This window comes from Dromiciops gliroides, chromosome 5, assembly GCF_019393635.1.
Source record: "Dromiciops gliroides isolate mDroGli1 chromosome 5, mDroGli1.pri, whole genome shotgun sequence".
NCBI classification, from domain to species: Eukaryota; Metazoa; Chordata; class Mammalia; order Microbiotheria; family Microbiotheriidae; genus Dromiciops; species Dromiciops gliroides.
In genome coordinates, this window is record NC_057865.1 from 148,622,246 (window position 1) to 148,645,154 (window position 22,909).

A 22,909-nucleotide genomic window follows, 5' to 3' on the forward strand; every position below is an offset into this window, starting at 1 on the left:
AATAGTGGACACTCGTCACTTAGAAAGCCATTCATACCATTCCTGCCAGTATTGGATTGTAACGATTGGAATGACGCCACCTGCTGGAAACTTACTATAGGAAAGCTCCAACATGAGGAGAGGGCCTCTGAGGGCAGGACCACATGGCTTTTCTTTGGCGTCAGGAAGTGACATTGGCTTGTGGAAGGAAGAAGGGAGGCTGGTGCTCTGGCTCGCTCTCTTTCCTGAGGACTCTGGTGGAGAAGGGAGCTAGAAATGCGCTCTCCCTTTAATAGATAGATGAATCTAGACCTTTCTCTCTTTACCAAATTCTTATTCTCCTTAATAAATGCTTAAAAGTCTAACTCTTGCTAAAGCTTATAATTTATTGGCGACCACTCATTAGATATTTTAGACAGTATAGCTAGAATTTCAGCCCCTTATAGGATGTATGAGCATGTAATTAATGGCATACAGAAACATAAGAACATAGATTGAGATCTTAAAGGGGCTTTATAAGGGATTTGTCCAACCCCATCATTGTACAGTTGAGGACATTGAAATTGAGAAGAATTAAGTGACTCCTTTTAGCAGATGTCATCTTGAATAAAGATAGTGGCATTGGAAGCCCATCATAACTTAGCCCCCTCCTATCTTTCCAGTTACTTCTCACCATGTAATCTTCAAACTAGTGCCACTGGGGTGGCAGCTTGGTGGTGCAGGGGATAAAGCACAAACCTTGGATTCAGGAGGACCTGAGTTCAAATATAGCCTCAGACACTTGACACTTACTAGCTGTGTGACCCTGGGCAAGTCACTTAACCCTCATTGCCCAGCAAAAAAAGAAAAAAGAAAATGAGAATTTATAAGGTATATATTAACATGGTATGAGGAAGATACTAGGAAAACAAACTAGTGACACTGGCCTCCTTGTTGTACCACTAATTAGATACTGTATCTCTTGGTTCTGGGTATTTTCTCTAGCTGTCTCCCATTCCTGGAATGCTATCCTTCCTCATCTCTGCCTATGGCTTCTCTGGCTATCCCAACTGATATCTCATCTTCTACAGGAAGGCTCTCCCAAACCCTCTTAATTCTAGTTTCTTCACTCACAATTTTCCTCATTTGTACATATTAATTTTCTTGTCCCTCCATTAAATTGTGAGCATCTTGAGGGCAGGAACTAGCTTTGGCCTCTTTTTGTATCCCTAGCACTTACCACAGTACCTAGGACATAGTAGGTTCTTAATCAATGTTTATTGACTGCCTGAGTGACTAGTGATAGGGACTAGGCCTGTGATTTCATTGATGTAGGGAATTTCCAGGTGAAGAAACTTTTTCCTACCAATGTAGTTCAGCATCTTTTCTGCAAATTATACTCTAAGAAAGTTGCCTAGAGCACTGAAAGCTTAAACTTGCCAAAAATCCAACTGCCATTCTGTGTCAGAGACAAATTGAATAATCATCTCGACTATGACTGTTTATCAAGTGCTTACTACATCTTGCCTACATGCAAGAATCTGTAAACAACTGGCTCTGGACTTTCCAGCTATCAAAGTAACTATCTGCTGCCTTTCTCCCTAGAATTTCCCTGCTAAGTCTGTTTTCCCATCCTTTCCCTAACTTCTTCACCCTTTGGAAGCATCCTTGGGTTTTTATCAAAGAACCCCAGAATAAAAAGAACACTCATTTGGGGAAGCACTTTACCTAGGCCTGAAGATACTAGCATAACCTTTCACAAATTTTGTCCTTAAAAAAATTATTATATGATATCACAAAATGTGACTATATTTCCTCCTAGTTTGATTGATGATCAGTGTTTACATCTTCGATTACAGACCTACATTCACTATTGAAAAGTAGGGATGAGTCAAGCAGGCAAGATTCAGCTTCCCTGGAGTGTTTCTGTTAGCTCCAAGACTTGCCCCAAATAATACATGTTGGTATATTATTACAAAAATAAACCCAGACAATATCTAGGAAAATAAACAAGCAAAAAGAAACAGTTCATCGCCAAAATAATAATAAATTTTAGTCTTTTGCTGACACCTTATTAAGCCAAAATCTGTTTCTCAAGCCTCAAATTGGTTCCAATGGGATAACTACTAACTAATCTTCATGCTAAAAAGACCTGACTGTTGTTGAGAAGTAAAAGACAGGTTTGAGAACAGTTATCTCTGATTCTATTTTCTTACTGTTTTAATGGTCCTGCATCTCAAGGGCCCACCAGATCTCTCATTACCTCAAAAATCAGTACTAGGAGACTTGTTCCTGTTGCTGTGAGTGGTAAGGAATATAATTTTAATTGGTTTTTTTACATAGGGATACTTCATTAATAGAAATACATAATTAATTCTAAAGGAAATATTATATTTTAATACTTTTTAGCTTCTTTTAGAAATGGAAAGGGGGGGGCAGCTAGATGGCGCTGTGGATAGAGCACCGGCCCTGGATTCAGGAGTACCTGAGTTCAAATCCGGCCTCAGACACTTAACACTTACTAGCTGTGTGACCCTGGGCAAGTCACTTAACCCCAATTGCCCCGCAAAAGAAAAAAGAAGAAAAAAAAGAAATGGAAAAGAAAGTATAAGAAAATTATGTAGATTTTGTATTCGTAATAAATATCAGTCTTAATCCTATTAGTGAAAGGATTTAGGATCCTTTTAAACTTTCATAAAGGAGACAAGCACAACCAAAATAAGAAGAGAAGGGGCAGCTAGGTGGCGCAGTGGATAGAGCACCAGCCCTGGAATCAGGAGTACCTGAGTTCAAATCCGGCCTCAGACACTTAACACTTGCTAGCTGTGTGACCCTGGGCAAGTCACTTAACCCCAATTGCCTCACTAAAAAAAAAAAATAAGAAGAGAAATAGAAATACATATGATTTATATTTTTCTTGTTTCTGTTCAATCAAATTCACAGATCCTAATAAAATGATAGACAGCCAGTTATATTAAAAGTAACACTGTACTAAGAGGTAGGAGACTTGGGTTCTGGAAGTGATGTTTTAAAAAGTTTTTGATGAAGTAAAAAAAAAGACCATGAGAATGATATAAAATATTATTTACACAATGAATATGAATAATGGGACATAGAGGAAAAAGGGGGAAAGTAATGAATTCAAAGGATAGAGATTTTCTATCTATTTTAGAGATTTCTGACCCTTCAGCATCACAATAATATAGGGTCATATACAACATATTAAAAACATGAAAAAAATAAAAACAAAAAACATGAAAGAGAAACAGCTTACAAATATAAATTGGCACCATATATATATATATATATATATATATATACACACATATATACATATTTGGCTAGACGTACATATAGCAAGGTAGGAATGGAGATAAGGTCAGACTTAGTAACTGTGTGATCCTGGATAAGCCATTTTTACCTCTGTGCTCCTTAGTTATCTCATTTGTAAAATGGAGATAATAAATATCCTCCTGTGTGAAGACAAATGCTAGATCAGATGATCTCTTGAGTTCCTTTACACTCAGATCTAGGATTCTAGGTTAGTGGTTTTTTTCCAGATGTTTTATTCAATTAATAGACATAGTTAACCACTAGAGGGCACACTATACAAAACACAATTCACACAACCATCAAAATATCATGCCTTTTCTACATAAGAATAGTATCAACACATCAACCAAATGGGACATGGGTTTTAAGTCTTATAATGATGGTGACTGGTCCTTACACATTCCTGTGCTTGATTCCTTTTAGAACCAATACAATCTTGACTTAAACAGAGCAAGCCCCATACCTACTTCACAAATTCACCTAGGATGCATTCTACTTAGGACAATAGATTAGGTTTCCTGCTCTTACACCTTAGCCAACCTCCTTTAGTCTTGTGTCCTCATCTCATGTCACCAAACTATCTTTGACATCCTTTTCTACCTTTCCTCCTGAGTGGAAAAATATGCATCATGTCTGTCTCTAGCTTAGCTTACTCAAGTGTTGAGTTCAGTTTACCAGGCTTCTCTTGTGGTATTTCTCATCTACTTCTAAATGAACTTCTACTCTTTTTCAGAGTCAGCTATAGATCATTGGTCATGGCACTAACTCAGCTTCCCTCACAAAGAAAATGGTTCTAAAAGACAAATCTTTTGGTTCCATAACTTGTTCAGGATGGGAATGTTATCCAGAGCATAAACTTTGTGACCACTTTATTATAATAGAATAATTACAGGGCAGGAAAGGTCTGGTGTTATGAATATTACTGTTATATACTACTAATTTGTCTGTCTTCCTTTGTCTTTTCCAGCTGTACTCCTAAGAAAATAAGGAATATTATCTATATGTTCTTGCCCATATGCAAATGGTTGCCAGCTTATAAACCAAGGGAATATGTATTTGGAGACTTCGTCTCAGGTATAAGTACAGGGGTCTTACATCTTCCTCAAGGTTAGTAAAACACAATTCATGTTTATTCTGCTATCTCAAATATCTTCCTGCTTTTAAAATACATGACTCCCAGGGTCACACAGCCAGTAAGTGTCAAGTGTTTAAGGCCAGATTTGAACCCAGGTCCTCCTGAATCCAGGGCCAGTGCTTTATCCACTGTGCCACCTAGCTGCCCCCATTAGTATTTGTACTCATGTAAAAAACATATTTTATATCATTCTTATGACTTCTTTTAACTACTCCTAAAAACTTCCCTGAAAATCACTTTGTGAAGAAAGAATGATGAAAATAGAACATGACATAGTGGATGGGGAGGCAACCTCAGAATCAGGGATGAATGAATGAATGAATAGGCATTTACTAAGCTCTTACTATGCACAAAACACTGTACTCAATATTGGGCATGCAAATAAAAAGAGTAAGTTAGCCACCACTTTCAGTTAACTCATAATCTAATAAAGGGAGACAACACACATGAGATGCTTCATCTGCAAGTCATATAGAAAGACCCAGTGGTCCTTAGGGTTCCGTGGCAATCCAGATAGTAATATATGTACTTTTGTGTTGTTTCTGTTGATAAAACCATATCTATTTCTGATGGTTAACAGACTGACAATGCCAATGACTTTGGGGATCTTTGAGGTCTTTTTCAACTCTCTGGGGCAAATTTTTTTTTTAATCTGATATAGTATAAAGAAAATGTTATTCTAGTTTGCAGTATTCATGAGACCCCAAGGATTATTTAACAAGCAAATAAAAATGTAGCTGAATGAACAGAGAATGTTTTCAAGGTTTCAGGAATGGAACTAGATTATAATCTAGTTAATAGAATAATCTCAGTGGTTCAGAGATAATAAGATCAACAGAAGGAATTCTAAAGAAGGCGGTCTAGATGCTTTTAGAATATGAAAAGGAAAGAGTAAAACCTGAGAGGATTTGAAGATTCCATTTGTAAGTGTAACAGAAAAAGTCTAACAAGAAGGAGAAAGAAGTTGGTAAAACCAGGGATGAAAGGTAAAAGTGTGTCTATCTAGATACCAATAGGCTGAGAGGTTATTATAAGAGGTGAGAATTCCAGAGTTGAAACACCCCAACCAGACAATTTCTACAGCATTTCTCCAACAGAGTTAGACCCAAGATCTACAGGAAAGAATGACAAAAGACTGAGGATCTTCTAGAAAGTGTGGAGAGTAGGTATAATTATTCAGTGAGCTAGATAGTGCGTACAATGTTTATTTTTATGCCTTAGCCAAGTAATTCTTTCTTAGAAGAGAAGGCAGGGGCAGCCAGGTGGCACAGTGGATAAGGCAGTGGCCCTGGATTCAGGAGGACCTGAGTTCAAATCCTGCCTCAGACACTTGACACTTACTAGCTGTGTGACTCTGGGCAAGTCACTTAACCTTCATTGCCCTGCAGCAAGAGAGAGAGAGAGAGAGAGAGAGAGAGAGAGAGAGAGAGAGAGCGAGCGAGAGAGCGAGCGAGAGAGAGAGCATGAGGGCACGCAAGCAAATAGACTTGAGGAATGGCTCTCCATTTCCCAGATTATCAGGAGAAATGAGATACTCCTGAAAAAAAGTGGAATAAAAGCTTCAATATAATAAAAGAAAAAGGAGGAGGAGGAGGAGGAGGAGGAGGAGGAGGCAGCAGCAATTAAGATAGCTAAAAGAGATTGTTATATAATACAAAGAGCAGAGAACCTGAGTTCTAATTCTGACTCTACCACTTGCTCCCTTGCTACCCTTTAATCCCCACCTCATGATAAGAAAATTTGTTTTGCTTTCAACTATTTCCCCTTCCATATTATTTTTCCATTTAACCCTGACCCTCCTTATCACTACTTGTTTTCCTATTTCATTTAATGGATTTTTACACCAAATTTGTTTGTTATTATGTAGGTGTGTGTGTCCAACCATCTTTTGTCTCTTTCATGTAAGAATTAAATTCATGTGATGTCCTTTCCTCCACCCTTTCCTTTCTGTTTATATAGTCTTTCCACATCCCCCAGTTATGAGATATAACAAGTTCTGTACCATACTGCCTACCCTCTACACTCCTGTGTTTCTCTTTATTCTTCTTCTTTCTCCTCTTCAAACCCTCAGAACAGAACCAACTCTACTCCAGTAGCTTTTTTTTTTCTTAACTCCAATACCCTTTGAATATACATTAAGATTTTAAAGGGATGGGCAGCTAGGTGGCACAGTGGATAGAGCACTGGCCCTGGACTCAGGAGGACCTGAGTTCAAATTCTGCCTAAGACACCTAACAATTACTAGCTGTGTGACCCTGGGCAAGTCACTTAACCCCAATTGCCTCATCAAAAAAAAATAGAAAGATTTTAAAGGGACATATTTCTATTTCCCCTTACAATGTTGTCACTGCATTATCATATAGCTCCTTCCTCCTCATTTGAGCCTGGGATCAAATAAATTTACCTCCGTGTGATTGTCTTGATTCATGTTTATATTTCAATTCTCCTTTGTCCAGTTCTGATGAGAGTAAAATTTCATATGATGCCCCATACCCATCTTCCATTTTTATAAGTTTCTTCCTTCTCATGTACCCCAATTATATAAGAAAATTGTTCTCACTTATTTCTTCCCTAGGGTACTCATTTTTTCCTTACCTATTCTTTCCTGTATTAAGAACATCAAAACAGAATAAAACCATCCTCAATCCCTCTTTTTGTCTTGTTTAATAATCTTTGTGATTCTTGAAATCGTTAGGATTGTAATGAGATACCTGTCTCTTCTCCTTCTATTAGAATGTAAAAATTTCAAAATCATGTAGGCCCTGCCAAAAGTTCAAGTGTATTTGACTTTCTAGGTTTCTCTGGGCTCTTGTGTTTGTATTTTAAAACTCTTAGTGTGTGTGTGTGTGTGTGTGTGTGTGTGTGTGTGTGTGTGTGTATGTGTGTGTGTTTCATCAGGAAAGTTTGAAAGCCCTCTTTTTTCCCATTAAAAGTTAATTTTTTTCTATAACATTATACTCAGTCATTTAAGGTAAGTTAGTCTTGGTTATTACTTTTTGTCTTTTGTCTTTTGGAATAGTGTATTCCAAGATTTTCTCTCTTTTATACTAATAGCTACCAGGTTTTGTATGACAAAGTTGTCAACAGTATGGATGCAGCTCACTGCATTCTTTCCTGTGACATAAACCAGATTGAAATGTAATTGGAAAATATTTAGCAACATAAAAATACAATAAAGCATAGATAATATTATATTTTAAAACTAAGTCAAGGATCTTTATACACAGATTAGTGGCTTTCTTTTCTCTTTGTGTTTTACACCAGTGTCCTATGATCCTAAATGTTGTTCCTCAGTACTTGAACACTTTCTTTCTGGCTGCTTGCTTTATTATTTTCCTTTGACCTGAAAGTTTTAGATTTTTGTCAAGAAAATTGAGAATTTTCATCGTGAGCTTTTTTTGGATATGACTAGTAGATTCTTTCTATTTTGACTTTGCCATCTAGTCCTAATCAATCTGGGCAGTTTTAATTTATGATTTCTAAAAATGTGCTATACAGCCTTTGCTGTTAGTAATGGTTTTCAGGTAGTCCAATAATTTTCAAACCACCTCTCCTTGATATATTTTCCAGGTTGAGTATTTTTAATAGTATATATCTCATGTTTTCTCTTACTTTTTCAATCTTTTTATTTTTTCCTAATATTTTTTGTTTTCCCATGAAGTCATTGAGGTCCATTGGGTTCATTCTCATTTCAATGGAATTCATTATTTGAACATTACTTTCCATCCCTCTCTTATTCAGAGTTCTTATTCTCCTTCCTCCAGAGCTCTTATTTAAGTTATGTGTCTTTCTCCTAGGTATATAGTCCTTGACACTAAGCTATTGTTTGCTCTGTCTCAACCTATAGTTGTTGTGAAGTTACTTTCTTCTTCTGAGTTTCTCTTTTAGCCAACTCTTGAGCTATAATGCTTCATAGCTTGGCCAGACACACACACACACACACACAGTTTTGATGAACTACAAGATTAATGTGAAAAAGCAGTCAAAAATCGAATGCAATCAGGTTGCATTCGAAGTTGACTAGGGAGATGACAGTAATGTTCTCTTCCACTCTGGTCAAATTACATCTGGTATATGTTCAATTCACACCGCCACATTTTTTTCAATCTTAATAGTATTTTATTTTTTTTCCAGTTACATATAAAGATAGTTTTCAACTTTTTTCTTATAAAATTTTGAATTCCGAATTTTTCTCCCTCTCTCTCTTCCCTCCCGCCCCAAGACAGAAAGCAATCTGATATGTTATATATGTACAATCACATTAAACATATTTCTGCAATAGTTGTGTTCTGAAAGAAGAATCAGAAGAAAAGGGGAAAACCTCAGAAAAGAAAAAAAAAACAAAAGTAGAAAGAGTATGGTTCAATCTTCATTCAGATTCTACAGTTCTTTTTTCTGGATGTGGAGAGCATTTTCCATCATGAGTCCTTTGGAATTGTCTTGGATCATGGTATTGTTGAGAAGAGCTAAGTCTATCCCAGTTGATGATGACACAATGTTGTTGTTACTTTATATGATATTTTCCTGGTTCTGCTCACTTCTGTCAGAATTCAAGTCTTTCCAGGTTTTTCTGAAATCTGCCTGCTCATCATTTCTTATAACACAATAGTATTCCATTACATTTATAAACCATAACTTATTCAGCCATTCACCAATTGATGGACATCCCCTCGATTTCCAATTCTTTGCTACCACAAAGAGAGCTTCTATAAGTATTTTTGTATATGTGGGTCCTCTTCCCTTGTTTATGATCTCATTGGGATTCAGACCTAGTACACTGTCACATTTTTACCAAGGATATCGATGACCTGGAGAGTATCCAGAGGAGAGTAACAAACATAATAAATGACCTTGCAAATCATTCTCTATGAGGGTCCTTTGAATTCATTAGCAATATATACCCAGGAGGAACAATGGATAAAAGTTATAAAGACAGAAACTTGGGCCAGATTTAAGGAAAAAATTTCTAACAATTTGAGCTATCCTAAAGTAGTATGGGGTGCCCCTGGAAATAAAGGGCTTCCCCTCACCCAGAGATGTTCTAGCAAATGCTGTGTGACCATTTATATAATAAAAGTGATATCATACAGAGGATTCTTCTCCCTCTTTGTTGGTTTCTTAAGTGCTAATTCTGAGATTATGTGCATGAATTCCAACATTAATATAAGCACAGGAACAAAGTGTTTCTGTATTGAAATATGGTGAGCAGTAAGTTATACTCTTTTTTTTTCCTTAGAATTTTTTCTTCTTGAGAACTAAAATCTGTCGGTATTTGGCAGAGCAGTGGTCTATTTTAATCATCTTGACAACTGTCTTCAAGGCCTAAATCATAGCATTGTACAAGGGGAACTAACTTTCCAAAATATATATCTTCCCAAAAAGTTGTATTCAGGTTTTTTTTCTTTGTAAGCTTAATAAATTAAAATAGACCAGTGGACCTCATTGTTCAAAAGAATATTATACTGGGTTATTTTGAAAAAAATGATCCCCTAAAGTATTTGTTTGGTTTGGGGGGGGGATTTGGTTTTGGTTTTGGTGAGCCAATTGGGGTTAAGTGACTTGCCTAGGGTCACACAGCTAGTAAGTTTTAAGTGTCTGCAGCCAGATTTGAACTCAGTTCCTCCTGACTCCAGGGCCAGTGCTCTATCCACTGTAGTATTTGGTTTTAATATTTTAATTGTATAGAGATTTTTTTTCAACTGGACACTCATGAACTGTTTAGATTTTTAAGACTTGAATTTTCAGGGCAGCTAGGTGGTGCAGTAGAAAGAGCATCGGCCCTGGATTCAGGAGTACCTGAGTTCAAACACGGCCTCAGACACTTAACACTTACTATCTGTGTGACACTGGGCAAGTCACTTAACCCCAATTGCCTCACCAAAAAAAAAAAAAAAAGACTTGAATTTTCTGGTTACTTACCACTATAATTATTTCATTAGAGATAAAGAACCTTTAAATGTGAGTTCGTTCACTATATTTAATGACTATTTTTTTTCTTTCTTTCTTTTTTTTTTTTTTGGTGCTCCCTAGGTTTAGCTTTTGCAATGTTGGCAGCTGTGCCTCCAGTATTTGGACTGTATTCTTCATTTTATCCTGTTATCCTGTATTGTTTTTTTGGCACGTCCAGACATGTCTCCATAGGTAATGGTTTACATTTGATCATTGAGAAATTTTATTTTCTTTATTATAAGTATGCTACATCATCAATAAGATTATTGTCAGTTTTTAATTGAATACCTCTATTAATGAAGACTCAGCAAACCTAGTATAGTACTTTGGTTGGAAACTTTCCTAAGGTCTCAAAACTCAACCAAATATTCTCACTGTCTGAAAAATTCAGGGTGAATTTCATCATGTAATAGAACAATTTGTTGAAATATATAAAAATAAGATAAAAGTTTAATTTCATGATACAAATTTTTCATACATATGAATTTTTAAATTAAAATCATTATGATAAACCATAGCTCCTAATTATCATCAGAATGTAAAATCATTGCTAGTTTCATCCACCAGAGAGAGGTTAGACAAGAGTCCATGTCTAGTGAAAGGTCCCTGTCAACTTAAGGATTCTATCATTCTATATTTCTATGTTATAGGCCCTGATATGAGTCAGTCAGTAAGCATTTATTAAACACCTACTCTGTGCATATATGGACATACATTTGTGTATGTATGTACACACATACATATTCCTTCTATAATTGACTTAAGGTTAAGGAAAAAAGCCTAGATAGGAAAGGTTTTCAGAATAATTTATACTACCATCCCATCTCTTTCCTTTCTCTTTCTTTCTTTCTTGTTCTCTGTCTCTGTCTGTCTGTCTGTCTCTCTCTCTCTCTCACACTCACACACACACACACACACACACACACACACACACAGCATTTCTTAAAATACAAGGCTGGTGGTTAAGGTAACTATAGCTGCACCATGACATAAAAAGGATGTTTCTTGACAATAATATTTTTTTAATCTTAATAATTTTATAATTTATTTACTATCACAAATTTATAATCTTTAATTTTATAATCTTTTACGTAAAAGTAGATGAGATTAGAATTTAAAACCATTTCCTCGGACTTAGGGGAAGTAAATTTATATTAACCCCTGGGTATATCATTATTTTAGGGCCCTTTGCTGTGATTAGCCTAATGATTGGCGGAGTGGCTGTCCGATTAGTTCCTGATGATATGTACGTTGGTGGAGGAGGTGCTAATTCAACCAATGGCACAGAAGAAAGAGATGCCATGAGAGTAAAAGTTGCTATGTCCGTAACTTTGCTTTCAGGAATCATTCAGGTAAAATTCTCATTGATGGGGCAATTGGTTTGGATGTAAGATGTCAACGTGTTGAGCACTAATGATAGAAGCAAAGTCTATCAGTATATCACATATCCATTTAATAAGTAAATATTCATGAATTACCTCCTACGTTCAGAGCCTCTGCCACATACTGGTTATGTAATCCTGGGTCAGTCACTTCGATTCTCATTGGCTCTAGACAGTTCTCTTAGACCACGTTTTAAAAGAGTTATCTTTATGCATCAGCAAAAGAACAATTCTCATCAGGAGTCCCCTGTACCAGTGGAATCTTTGGTCCAGACAAAGAAAATGTCCGGGTCACAGAACTAAGTGCTAGAGATGCACAAAATAGAACACTAATCTTGCCCCCAAGCAACTTACAATCTAATGCAAAGGGTGGTTGCACATAAATAAGTGGTCCTAAGTAATGCTTCAAGGGGAATGTATGATACATTTACACTCTTAAACACACAGAGTTACACACAATCACACAATAATCCAGCACTAATTGGACAACTAGTGACTTCAGTTACTGTACTCAGCAGGTAGAATTTCATCACATTCTTTAGGAAAAGCAGTAGGATACTGATTGAGCGATTGAGCTTAACGATTGAGCCTTGGACCTCCAATCAGAAGACTTGAGTTTGAGTTCTGGATCAGTGTGACTGGGGACAAAGCACATAATCTCTCTAAGCTTTAATTTCCTTTTCTGTGAAATGGGTACATACCACTAACTCTACCTCACAGAGTTGTTACCAAGATGAAAAGAGATAATGTCTACAAAGTGTTTTGTAACCATAAAATATCTGCCCTAGCTATGTCTGTATGTCTGTATAAGTATGTATAAGAATGTGAGCCATTATTTTTAAATGATAATTTAATGATATATTTCCTGTTAATGATATGTCTCTCTTTGCCATTGAAAACTAGTTTTGTTTGGGTGTCCTGAGGTTTGGGTTTGTGGCCATATACCTAACCGAGCCCTTGGTCCGTGGTTTCACGACTGCAGCAGCAGTACATGTCTTCACTTCCATGTTAAAATACCTGTTTGGCGTGAAGACAAAGCGACACAGTGGACCCTTTTCAGTTGTCTATGTAAGTAAGCTGCTTCAATTCTTCTCAGCCATCATCTTTCCTCCTTTTTTTATTTCTAAGAGTCTTTACAGTCAGGGGGGAAATCATAGTAAAACTTTTCTGAGAAAAACACAGTAAGGAAAAATGGGTCTTTAAAATTCCACTGAAGCCTGTATAGAGGTGGAGCATAGAGTTCTGTTTAGCTTGATGGTTCACCTTTAGCCTGACTGTGTCCAAATACACAGACCAAAATTATTAGAGCTGTTGATACAAAGTGTTTTCTCCTTATGAATTGCAAGTTAAAATATGCAGCTATTCAAGAGTCTTCTCTGAGTAAATGAAAGAGATTCATTAAAGTTGTTCTATGGCCTTTATTGAAATTGTTAACTAGGCATTTACTTTAAACCTGATTGACAGGATTTATTAAATACATACTACTGTGTACAGTATTTGAGGTATTATGGGCAGTGAGGGCCTTGCCCTCAAAGAATTTACACAGATATAAAAGTGTTTTTGTGTATAACACTGATACAGATAGTAGATAATAGAGATATGTACATGTTTGTGTGTATATGTGTGGTTGTGTATATATATATGTATATACATATATATGGATATTTCAAAAACATGTTTGTGTGTATATATATGCATGTTTCAAAAACAGTCACATATATCTAAGTAAGTGTATAAATCTGTGCATTAATCCTAAATCACAAGACAGAAACAAGTAAATCTTTCTATAACCTATTTTGCAACAGGTCAGAGATTAGATTAAATCAGAAGTGACAAATTTGCTGGCCCACAAAAATTCCTAAGTGTGGCCCAACCAGATCAAAATGTAATTGGGAAATGTTTAGCAAAAATCAATTAAAATACGATACAACGAAGGTAATGTTAATTTGTGGTTTTCTAAGGCAATAAATATGAAGCCCACTGAGATTGCCTTCCATTTCAATTTGACTGCCACTGGATTAGATGCCTCTTTTTAACTCTTAACATTCTGTTACCTATAGCTAACTGCAGGGCTTTGGGAGCACTCTGTAAACAACCACAAAAAGAACAACTAAATGATGGTGAATTCGTTTTCAGTCCTTAAGTATCATCATAGAGATAAGTGAATACAGATTTCATTGGTTGTGAAAAACAAAGTTTTCTAGTGAAATAAGTAAGATATTTAAGGAATCCCACATTTCAGCAAGGGACTATTACAAAATAATAGCACATGATGTTAATGAGCCATAGTTTGATATACTTGCCAGGTATTTCCCCAATATCTTGTGTGTATTATTCAAATTATTAAATCAAAGCTTTTAATATTCTTAAGTGTTAAAACAAAATGCTATAATAAAACAAAATGCTGAGTCAACTTCTCTTTGTTCTTAGGATGTTCTTTTCTAACTTTGGAAGCTGCCCTAAGTTTCTCAGGCCTCTAAGATAACATTAGTCAAGGCAATAATTTATTGAACCCTAATTATCTGAAGAAATTATTGCAGTTTTTAGCACTGTCTAACCAACTGTTAGATGAGAACACCAAATTTTTTTAAGAAAGTACAGGAGAAAAGAAAAAGAAAGTACAGGAGGATTTCAAATATAATGGTATTGAGAAGAATTTTAAGTGCAACATGCTTAAAGCAGTTCCATTACAAAGACTATCTAGGACTAATTGCCCTTGTGCTTTTAGGAAAATAATTAATGAGGCTTCATCATCATGTCAACTCCCAGCATCAATTTATTTACTAGCATCTTAAATTCATCACTATCCATATCCCCAGTATTTATTTCTTTTTTTTTCTGAATGGAATATAAATTAGATGAATGCCTATTTGTGAATTTGTTTTGCCATGCTTATCTCCCAGGAAACTGGGAGAACTTTGTCCCCTAAGACTTAATTTAAAAGAAAATTCTCATTTGTAAGTATGTGTGTATTATTAATTTATGATCTTTAATGCTCAAAGGGGCTTGTTTATTTGGTAGCCTCAGAGATCTCCAAGACCTAAAAATGCAACATTTAAAAGAATTTAATTTAAACAATGAATAATTTAACCAGGATATGCAGGATATCTTATCTCAAGCTAAATATATTTCAGGCTGGATCTGCATTCTAGAACCTCAGAATAAAAAGCAAGAGGCCCAGTCATCCAGTTGCTTCATCTGTGCAATGTTAAATATTTATGGTAGTTCTGACTTCTAGTTGTTTGGAATCATGAGCTGATTAAATATTCTATTTTAACCCCAATATTTTGTCATAGTGGTCAGAGCCTTAGACTTTTATTAGAAAAATAAGTGAAAGATATCATATTTTGGTTTTATTCTAGGAACTCTTTTTAAAATTTTTATTTAATTTGGTTACTTTTAATTTTTTTTAAGTAGAGGATCTTATAATAAACTCCCACTTTATTTCAGAGAGGACTAAACTACAATCCTGGAACCTATTGAGACCTTTCCTTCTTACCTTAGACACTTGATAGTTTTTTGTTTTGTTTCGTTTTAGTTTTTGTGGGGCATTTGGGGTTAAGTGACTTGCCCAGGGTCACACAGCTAGTGTTGAGTATCTGAGGTCGGATTTGAACTCAGGTCCTCCTGAATCCAGTGCTGGTGCTTTATCTACTGTGCCACCTGGCTACCCCCGATAGTTTTTGATACTATATAATAAAGTCACTTAATCCTTTGGGTCTCAATATATTCATCTATAAAATGAGAAGATTGGACTCACTGATTCCTTCCAGCCCTAAATCTAAATTTTTAGTGATTGAGTGGCCCTGAGTAAAGATGTAGAAACTATTATTCTATGTAACTACAATTTATTTTAATTACTGGTCATATATTTCATCTTTGAATTTATTTTTTAAATCCTTTGTCACAAAGCTGTCATATTATGACTTTAGTTTTTACAAATAACACTCCTAACAGCATTTATTCACCTCTGAGAAGGATGCTACTGAAAGCTGGGTGTGCTGCTGTCAAGTCCCAAAATAAATCAGAGTGATGATTTGAGGAAGAAAGCATCTTTCGTTGAGATAACAAGGTAGCAAACCTGCCACCTGGGGGATATCCCATGAGTTCAGAGCACAATGGATTTCCCAACTCCAAACCCCATACAAAAGCTTCTTAGACCTTTAGGAGGAAAGGGGGAGGAGTTAGTATGAGGTGGCAAGACCTGGTCATGAGACCCCAGTGGCCCTTGGCAATCTAGGCAGGGAAAACCACTTCTTTCTGGGTATTTTGCCTTTCATGCCATGAATCCCAAGGGAAAGGGGAAGGACATTAGAATCTGAAATCCAGGGGCAGCTAGGTGATGCAGTGGATAGAGCACCGGCCCTGACTCTCAGGAGGACCTGAGTTCAAATCCAGCCTCAGACACTTAACACTTAAAGGAAATGAATGACAAACTTTTGATATTTTATATATCGAATTAATTTAAATGCAAACTGCTACTAATCAAATATAATTGGCTGCAATAGCTGTGTGACCCTGGGCAAGTCACTTAACCCCAATTGCCTCACTTAAAAAAAAAAAAGAATCTGAAATCCAACTTAAGCTAATTTCCTTTATAAGATAAAATATGCAGGGGGAATGGGGTGGGGGGAGTTTCTCCCCATTAGGGTGTGATTCAGCTCAACCTAATCAAGAGTTAATATTTTTAGAGTGAGAATATAAAAACCTTACCAAAATTCTGGCACTACTAGGATCGTTAAGGAGTGGCAAGTAACATTTGGTGTTAACAGTTTTCTGTCACTATATTAACAATTATATTAACAATATTCTGTCACTATCAATAGGTATCTGGATAGTATGTGGCTAATGTATGTGAAGCTGATATTGGACAGCTAGGTGGCATGGTTAATAGAATGCCTGGGTCTGGAGTCAGGAAGACTCATCTTTCTGAGTTCAATAGTTGTTTGACCCTGGGCAAGTCAGTTCACCCTGTTTTCCTCAGTTCCTCAACTATAAAATGGGCTGGAGAAGGAAATGCCAAACCACTCTAGTATCTCTGCCAAGAAAACCCCAAATGGGGTCACAAAGAGTCGAACATGACTAAAACAACTGAACAACAAAAAAGCTAATGTTTAGTAAATCTCTGCTCAAGGACTTGGACTTATAATGATGAGTTTCCCATACCTCTTTAGATTAAAAATAGATTTCATTAAGACAGCAGATTATTGAGGGGCAGCTAGGTGGCGCAGTGGATAGAGCACTGGCCCTGGATTCAGGAGGATCTGAGTTCAAATCCAACCTCAGACACTTGATAATTACTAGCTGTGTGACCCTGGGCAAGTCACTTAACCCTCATTGCCCCACAAAAAAAAAAAGCAGGTTATTTATTTTACATTTTTACTTAAAACTCCACATTGTATATTATTGCAGCCAATTATATTTGATTAGTAGCAGTTTGCATTTAAATTAATTCGATATATAAAATATCAAAAGTTTGTCATTCATTTCCTTTAAGTTCCCATGAGGAGTCTTTGTTCATTCTTATTTATCCTCTTACATAGTTGTAGTTGGTGCATTTTCTTCTGATTCTGTTTTGTTTTTGTTTTTTAAGCTTTGCGATATTTCTTCTCCTCACACTTTGACAACTGCAATAGCCCGCTAGTTGGTCTGCCTGACACATCTCTCTTCACTTCAATCCATCCTCCACTCCTTAACCAAAGTGATCTTCCCAGAGCACACAGCTGACCATGTCATCCTCCTACTCAATAAACTCCAGAGGATCATGATCACTTTAAAGATCATTACAGTCCTCTATTTGCCATTCAAACCCTTCATAACATACCACCCCCCACCACCTTTCCTACCATCTTATACTTTACACTCTTCCCCCATGTATTCTTTGATCTGATGACACTGGCCTCCTTGCTTTTCCTCATACAAGGTAGGTCATCTCCTGACTCCAGGCATTTTTAGTAGCTGCAGCCCACACTTGTAATACCATCCCTCATCATTTCCTCCTCCTAGCTTTTCTGGCTTCCTTCAAGTCTCAACTAAAATCCCCCCTTCTGCAGGAAGCCTATGCCAGTCCCCCTTAATTTTAGTGCCTTCCCTCAGTCTATTATTTCCTACTTATACTTAAGGTAGTTTATTTATACGTTGTCTTCCTTGTTAAATTGCTAGCTCTTTGAAGGCAGGGACTATCTTTTGCCTTACTTTGTATTACCAGCACAGAGCTTGGCAAATAGGTGGATCTTAATAAATGTTTATTTACTGAGTGACTAAAGTTCCTTTCAGATTTCTTTGTCTTCCATAACACATTCCACGGTTTATTTAACCATTGCCTTATCCAGATTGGGGCAATTTCATATAATGCTGCTTTAAAAATATTTGAACAGGGGGTGGCTAGGTGGCACAATGGATAGAGCACCGGCCCTGGATTCAGAAGGACCTGAGTTCAAAGCCAGCTTCAAACACTTGACACTACCTGTGCGACCCTGGGCAAGTCACTTAACCCCCATTGCCCCGCAAAAAACAAAACAAAACAAAAAATATTTGAACAGAGAGACTATTTTGTTTTTGATAACACTTTCAAAGGATAGTCCCAACGTTGTTGACTCAAAGGGTATAATTATTTTTGTAACCTTTCCTACGAATTTCCAGTTTGTTCTCAAAAAATTCTATAGTTTACCAGGCAGCAGAAATTCTTGCATTAATGAATGAAGTATATGTTTTTCCACAACTCCACTAGCACTGACTTTGTTGCCTTTAATTATTTCTGCCAATTTTATGGGTGTAAGGTGGTACCTCAAAGTTGTTTTAATTTGTGTTTCTGACTATTAGTGACAGTGAGCATTTTAAAGTCATTATTAACAATCTGTTGTTTTTCCTTTTGAAAATTGTTCATATTGTTGGATCATTTATCCATTGTGGACTAGGAATCACAGTTTCTCATATACATACAAGCATGCATACATACATACATATTTACATGCATACTTACATACTTATATACATACATGATGTGAATAAAATAGCAAATATTAAATAAATATTTGTTAACAAAGCTGATAATACTTTTAGAACATACTGTTAAAATAAACTCCAAAATATAATTAGCTTTTTTTTCACTAAGTCTTAAGTATTCTCATTCCTAACTTTTTCCTATTTTTCCCTCTATTCAGAATCTTAAAGACTTTAGACTTCTCTCTCTCTCATTTTTGTAATTTTGATATCCAAACCTTGTACTCAGTTCTCTAACTCTTGGGGCTTTAGTTGATCTTAGAGCTCCAATAACTTCTTTCTCGGGGGCCAACTATGATTATGATTTCTTTCCCAGTCTCTACTTCTGTTAACCATTCTTTTTTTTTTTTTTTGGCAGGGCAATGAGGGTTAAGTGACTTGCCCAGGGTCACACAGCTAGTAAGTGTCAAGTGTCTAAGGCCAGATTTGAACTCAGGTCCTCCTGAATCCAGGGCTGGTGCTTTATACATATATATACATACATATTTATACATACATATGCACCACCTAGCTGCCCCAACCATTCTTTTTTAAATGTTTTTCTTAATTCAGTCATCAATAATCACAAACATCTCAAGATGCAAAGAACCAAAACCAAGATTCTGCCATGTAAAATAGATATATGTAATTTACATCATATATAATACCTATTCTCTCTCTCTCTCTCTCTCTCTCTTTCGCTCTCTCACTCTCTCTCCCACACACACACACACACACACACACACACACACACATATCTCACACACACATATCTCACACACATACATTAAAATCACCAAACATTTATTAAGTGCCTACTATGTGCCAGGCATTGTGCTAAGGGCTGGGAATATAAAAAGAGACAAAAGACAGTGCCTGCCCTCAAGGAGCTTGCAAGTGAAGGAAGGAAGATAACATACATACAAACAAATATATACAAACAAGCTATATACAGAATAAAGAGGAAGTAATTAAAAGAGGGAAGGCACTGGAATTAAGAGGGGTTGGTAAATGCTTCCTTTAAAAGATGAAATTTTAGTTGGGACTTAAAAGAATCCAGGAAAGCCATTATGTAGAGTTAAGAAGAGACATTGCTCCAGCCACGGGGGACAGTCAAAGAAACTGCCAAGATTCTAGAGGAGTGTCTTGTTTGAAGAACATCAAGGAAACCAGTGTCGCTGAATCAAGGAGTATATATGGCAATGAGATGTAAAAAGACTGGAAGGTTAGAAGGGGATTAGGTCATGAAAGGCTTTGAATGTCAAAAAGAGAATTTTGTATTTGACACTCGAGGCAAGAGGGAGCCACTGGAGATTATTGAGTAGGGGAGTGACTTGGTCAGACCTGTGCTTTAGGAAAATCACTTTGGTGATGGTGGCTGGATGGAGGATGGATTGGAGTATGGAGAAACTTGAGGCAGGCATACCCACTAGCAGGCTTTTGAAGTAATCCAGGTGTGTGGTGATAAGGACCAGCACCAGAGACAAGACAATATCAATAGAGAGAAAGGGATGTATTTGAAAGATGTTGAAAAGGTAAAATGGACAGTCTTTGGCAACAAATTGGATATATATATATATATATATATATACACACACACACACACACACACACACACACACATACTTATCCAAGTAGTAACAAATTGATTTTTGGGGGGATGAGACAATTGGGGTTAACTGACTTGCCTAGAGTCACACAGCTAGTAAGTGTTAAGTGTCTGAGGTCAGATTTGAACTCAGGTCCTCCTGACTCCAGGGCCAGTGCTCTATCCACTGCACCACCTAGCTGCCCCAAATTGACATATTTTTTGATCCCTTCTACACTTACCCACACTTCCCTCTCTGTAGCTTTTTTAATGATTTTTTATGATATTTTCTTCCATATCTATCATTGCCTGCCTTTCACCTAGCCTTTCTTTATAATAAATACATATAGTGGAAGGAAACAAATCAAGATATTGGCCATGTGTGAGATTGCCTATATCCATCTTCACTCTAACAAAAGGTAGAAGATATGCTTTATTATCAGTCTTTTGAGGTCAGTGTTTTAGTGAGAATTCTGAGGTCTTTCAGCCTTGTTTCCCTTCACATTAGTATAATCAGCATGCAATTTTTTTTCTGTTTCTACTCACTTTATTCTGCATCAGTTCATTCAGATTTTTCCATATTTATCTGAATTTGTCATATTCTACATTTCTGAAGGTCCAACAAATTTTCATTGCATTCATAAGCCTCATTTATACAGCAGTTTTCTCCTTGATAGGCACTTATTTTATCTCTAGGTTTTTCTTTTTACCACAATCAAAAAGTACTTTTATAAATATTTTTGTACATATAAGTCCTTTTCTTCTGTCCATGACCTCCTTGGGGTACATGCATAATAGTAGGGTCTCTTAATCAAAGAGTAGATTTATATATAATTTAGTGGCTTTTAAAATATGATTTCAAATTATTTTCCATAACTAATCATCCTTTCACAACCCAATAATTTCTATTTTCATCTTTTCTAATCTGATAGGTATTTAAATGGAAACTCGATGTTATTTAGATTCGCATTTCTCTAGTTTTGATGACTCAGCATTTTATGTGGGTTTTGATAGCTTGAAATTCTTTATTTGACAATGCTTTTTTCATATATTTTCCACTTCTCTATTGGGGAATATCTTTTAATACTATATATTGAATAAATTCTTCATATAAATTTGTATAACTTGGTCATTAGACCCCTTTATCAAAGAAATTTTTTGTGGAAATCTTTTTCCCAAATTGCTTCCATTTTAATCCTAATTGCATTAATTTTGCCCACGCAGAAACTTTTCAATTCCATGTATACTCTCTGTGTCTTAACACTAGAGATGCAACCCTAAGGACAAATCATTTTCTACTGCCTCTGAGGACACTACACTACCCAAGTGTTTTACTGTTTCTCTGAGCAACGGATTAAGCAGCTTTGTAAGATAAACTAGACATTTTCAAGAACCTTCCCAACAACACAATGTGATGATTCTGGGATTTGGGCAATGATAATCAGTTGGTAGAATGTATCATGAGGCACATTTTTTCACATCATAAAAAATTTCTAACAATTAGAATTGTCCACTTATTGAATTGATCTTCCTGAAGTATGGAACTCCCTGTCACTAAAAGTATTCAAACAGAGGCTATCAATCAGGCATGTGCTGGTAAATATTTAACAACTGGATCTCTGGAGGAAAAAAAATGTGCACAACACATTTTTAAGTGTAACCCATATTAACATTTTCTCCATCATTTTATTAAGTCTAGACAATCAACAGAACAGCAAATCAAACCCTGATTTGTAGTTTTTGCTATTTTCTGAGGTATAAATGCTCATACTGAAAATGTATTGTTTGATTCTCAAAAGCTAGTTTGAGCTGATTCCATGACATCCCTACCCAAGGGTATATTGTAAAAGGAACCCCAAAACTGGAGAAAAGGTTGGACTGAATGAACTTAAGTTCATCCACTCAAACTATAAGGTTTTATGATACTATGTAATAGTCTTAGGATGCCCTCCTTCCTGAGAATATCAACATGTTTTGGTTTATATTTATGAATTATTTCAGTAGCAGAATTTGGCTATTGAATCATTACCCTTATGTGGACTTTTTCTTGATGTTAAACATTCAATGTCTTACAGAGTACTCTTGCTGTGATAGCAAATGTCAAAAAACTCAACATATGCTCCCTCGTCGTTGGATTGATGTGTTTTGCTTTGCTACTGGGTGGCAAGGAGTTTAATGAAAGATTTAAAAATAAATTGCCTGCACCTATTCCTTTAGAGATTGTCGCAGTAAGTCAACTTTTGAGGTTTTTTCTTTTCTTTTCTTTTCTTTTTTTGCAGGGCAATGAGGGTTAAGTGATTTGCCCAGGGTCACACAGCTAGTAAGTGTCAAGTGTCTGAGGCTGGATTTGAATTCAGGTCCTCCTGAATCCAGAGCCGGTGCTTTATCCACTGGTTTTTTCTTTTCAAAATAAATTTTTGTTGATTTACTTTAACATTGCCTAGATTCCCCCTTCTATCCCTCCTGCTCCCTCTCAAAGAGCCATGCTTTATAATAAAGACTTTTTAAAGAGGGTGAAGGGAAAAAAATCAACAAAATCTATGAATACATCCAAAAAATGGCAACACGTGTAATGTTCCACAC

General features: G+C 36.2%; 1 protein-coding gene across 1 annotated transcript in view; it reads left to right on the forward strand.

Moving 5' to 3' along the window:
* The window catches only part of SLC26A5 (solute carrier family 26 member 5), a 65,529-nt gene that overhangs the window by 16,433 nt on the left and 26,187 nt on the right, over positions 1-22,909 (forward strand). Inside the window, exons 3-7 of the mRNA XM_043967168.1 lie at positions 4,259-4,398; positions 10,457-10,567; positions 11,558-11,727; positions 12,661-12,825; positions 22,402-22,554. Coding sequence (XP_043823103.1) covers positions 4,259-4,398; positions 10,457-10,567; positions 11,558-11,727; positions 12,661-12,825; positions 22,402-22,554 — 739 coding nt within the window. The remainder of the gene's footprint in view (positions 1-4,258; positions 4,399-10,456; positions 10,568-11,557; positions 11,728-12,660; positions 12,826-22,401; positions 22,555-22,909) is intronic.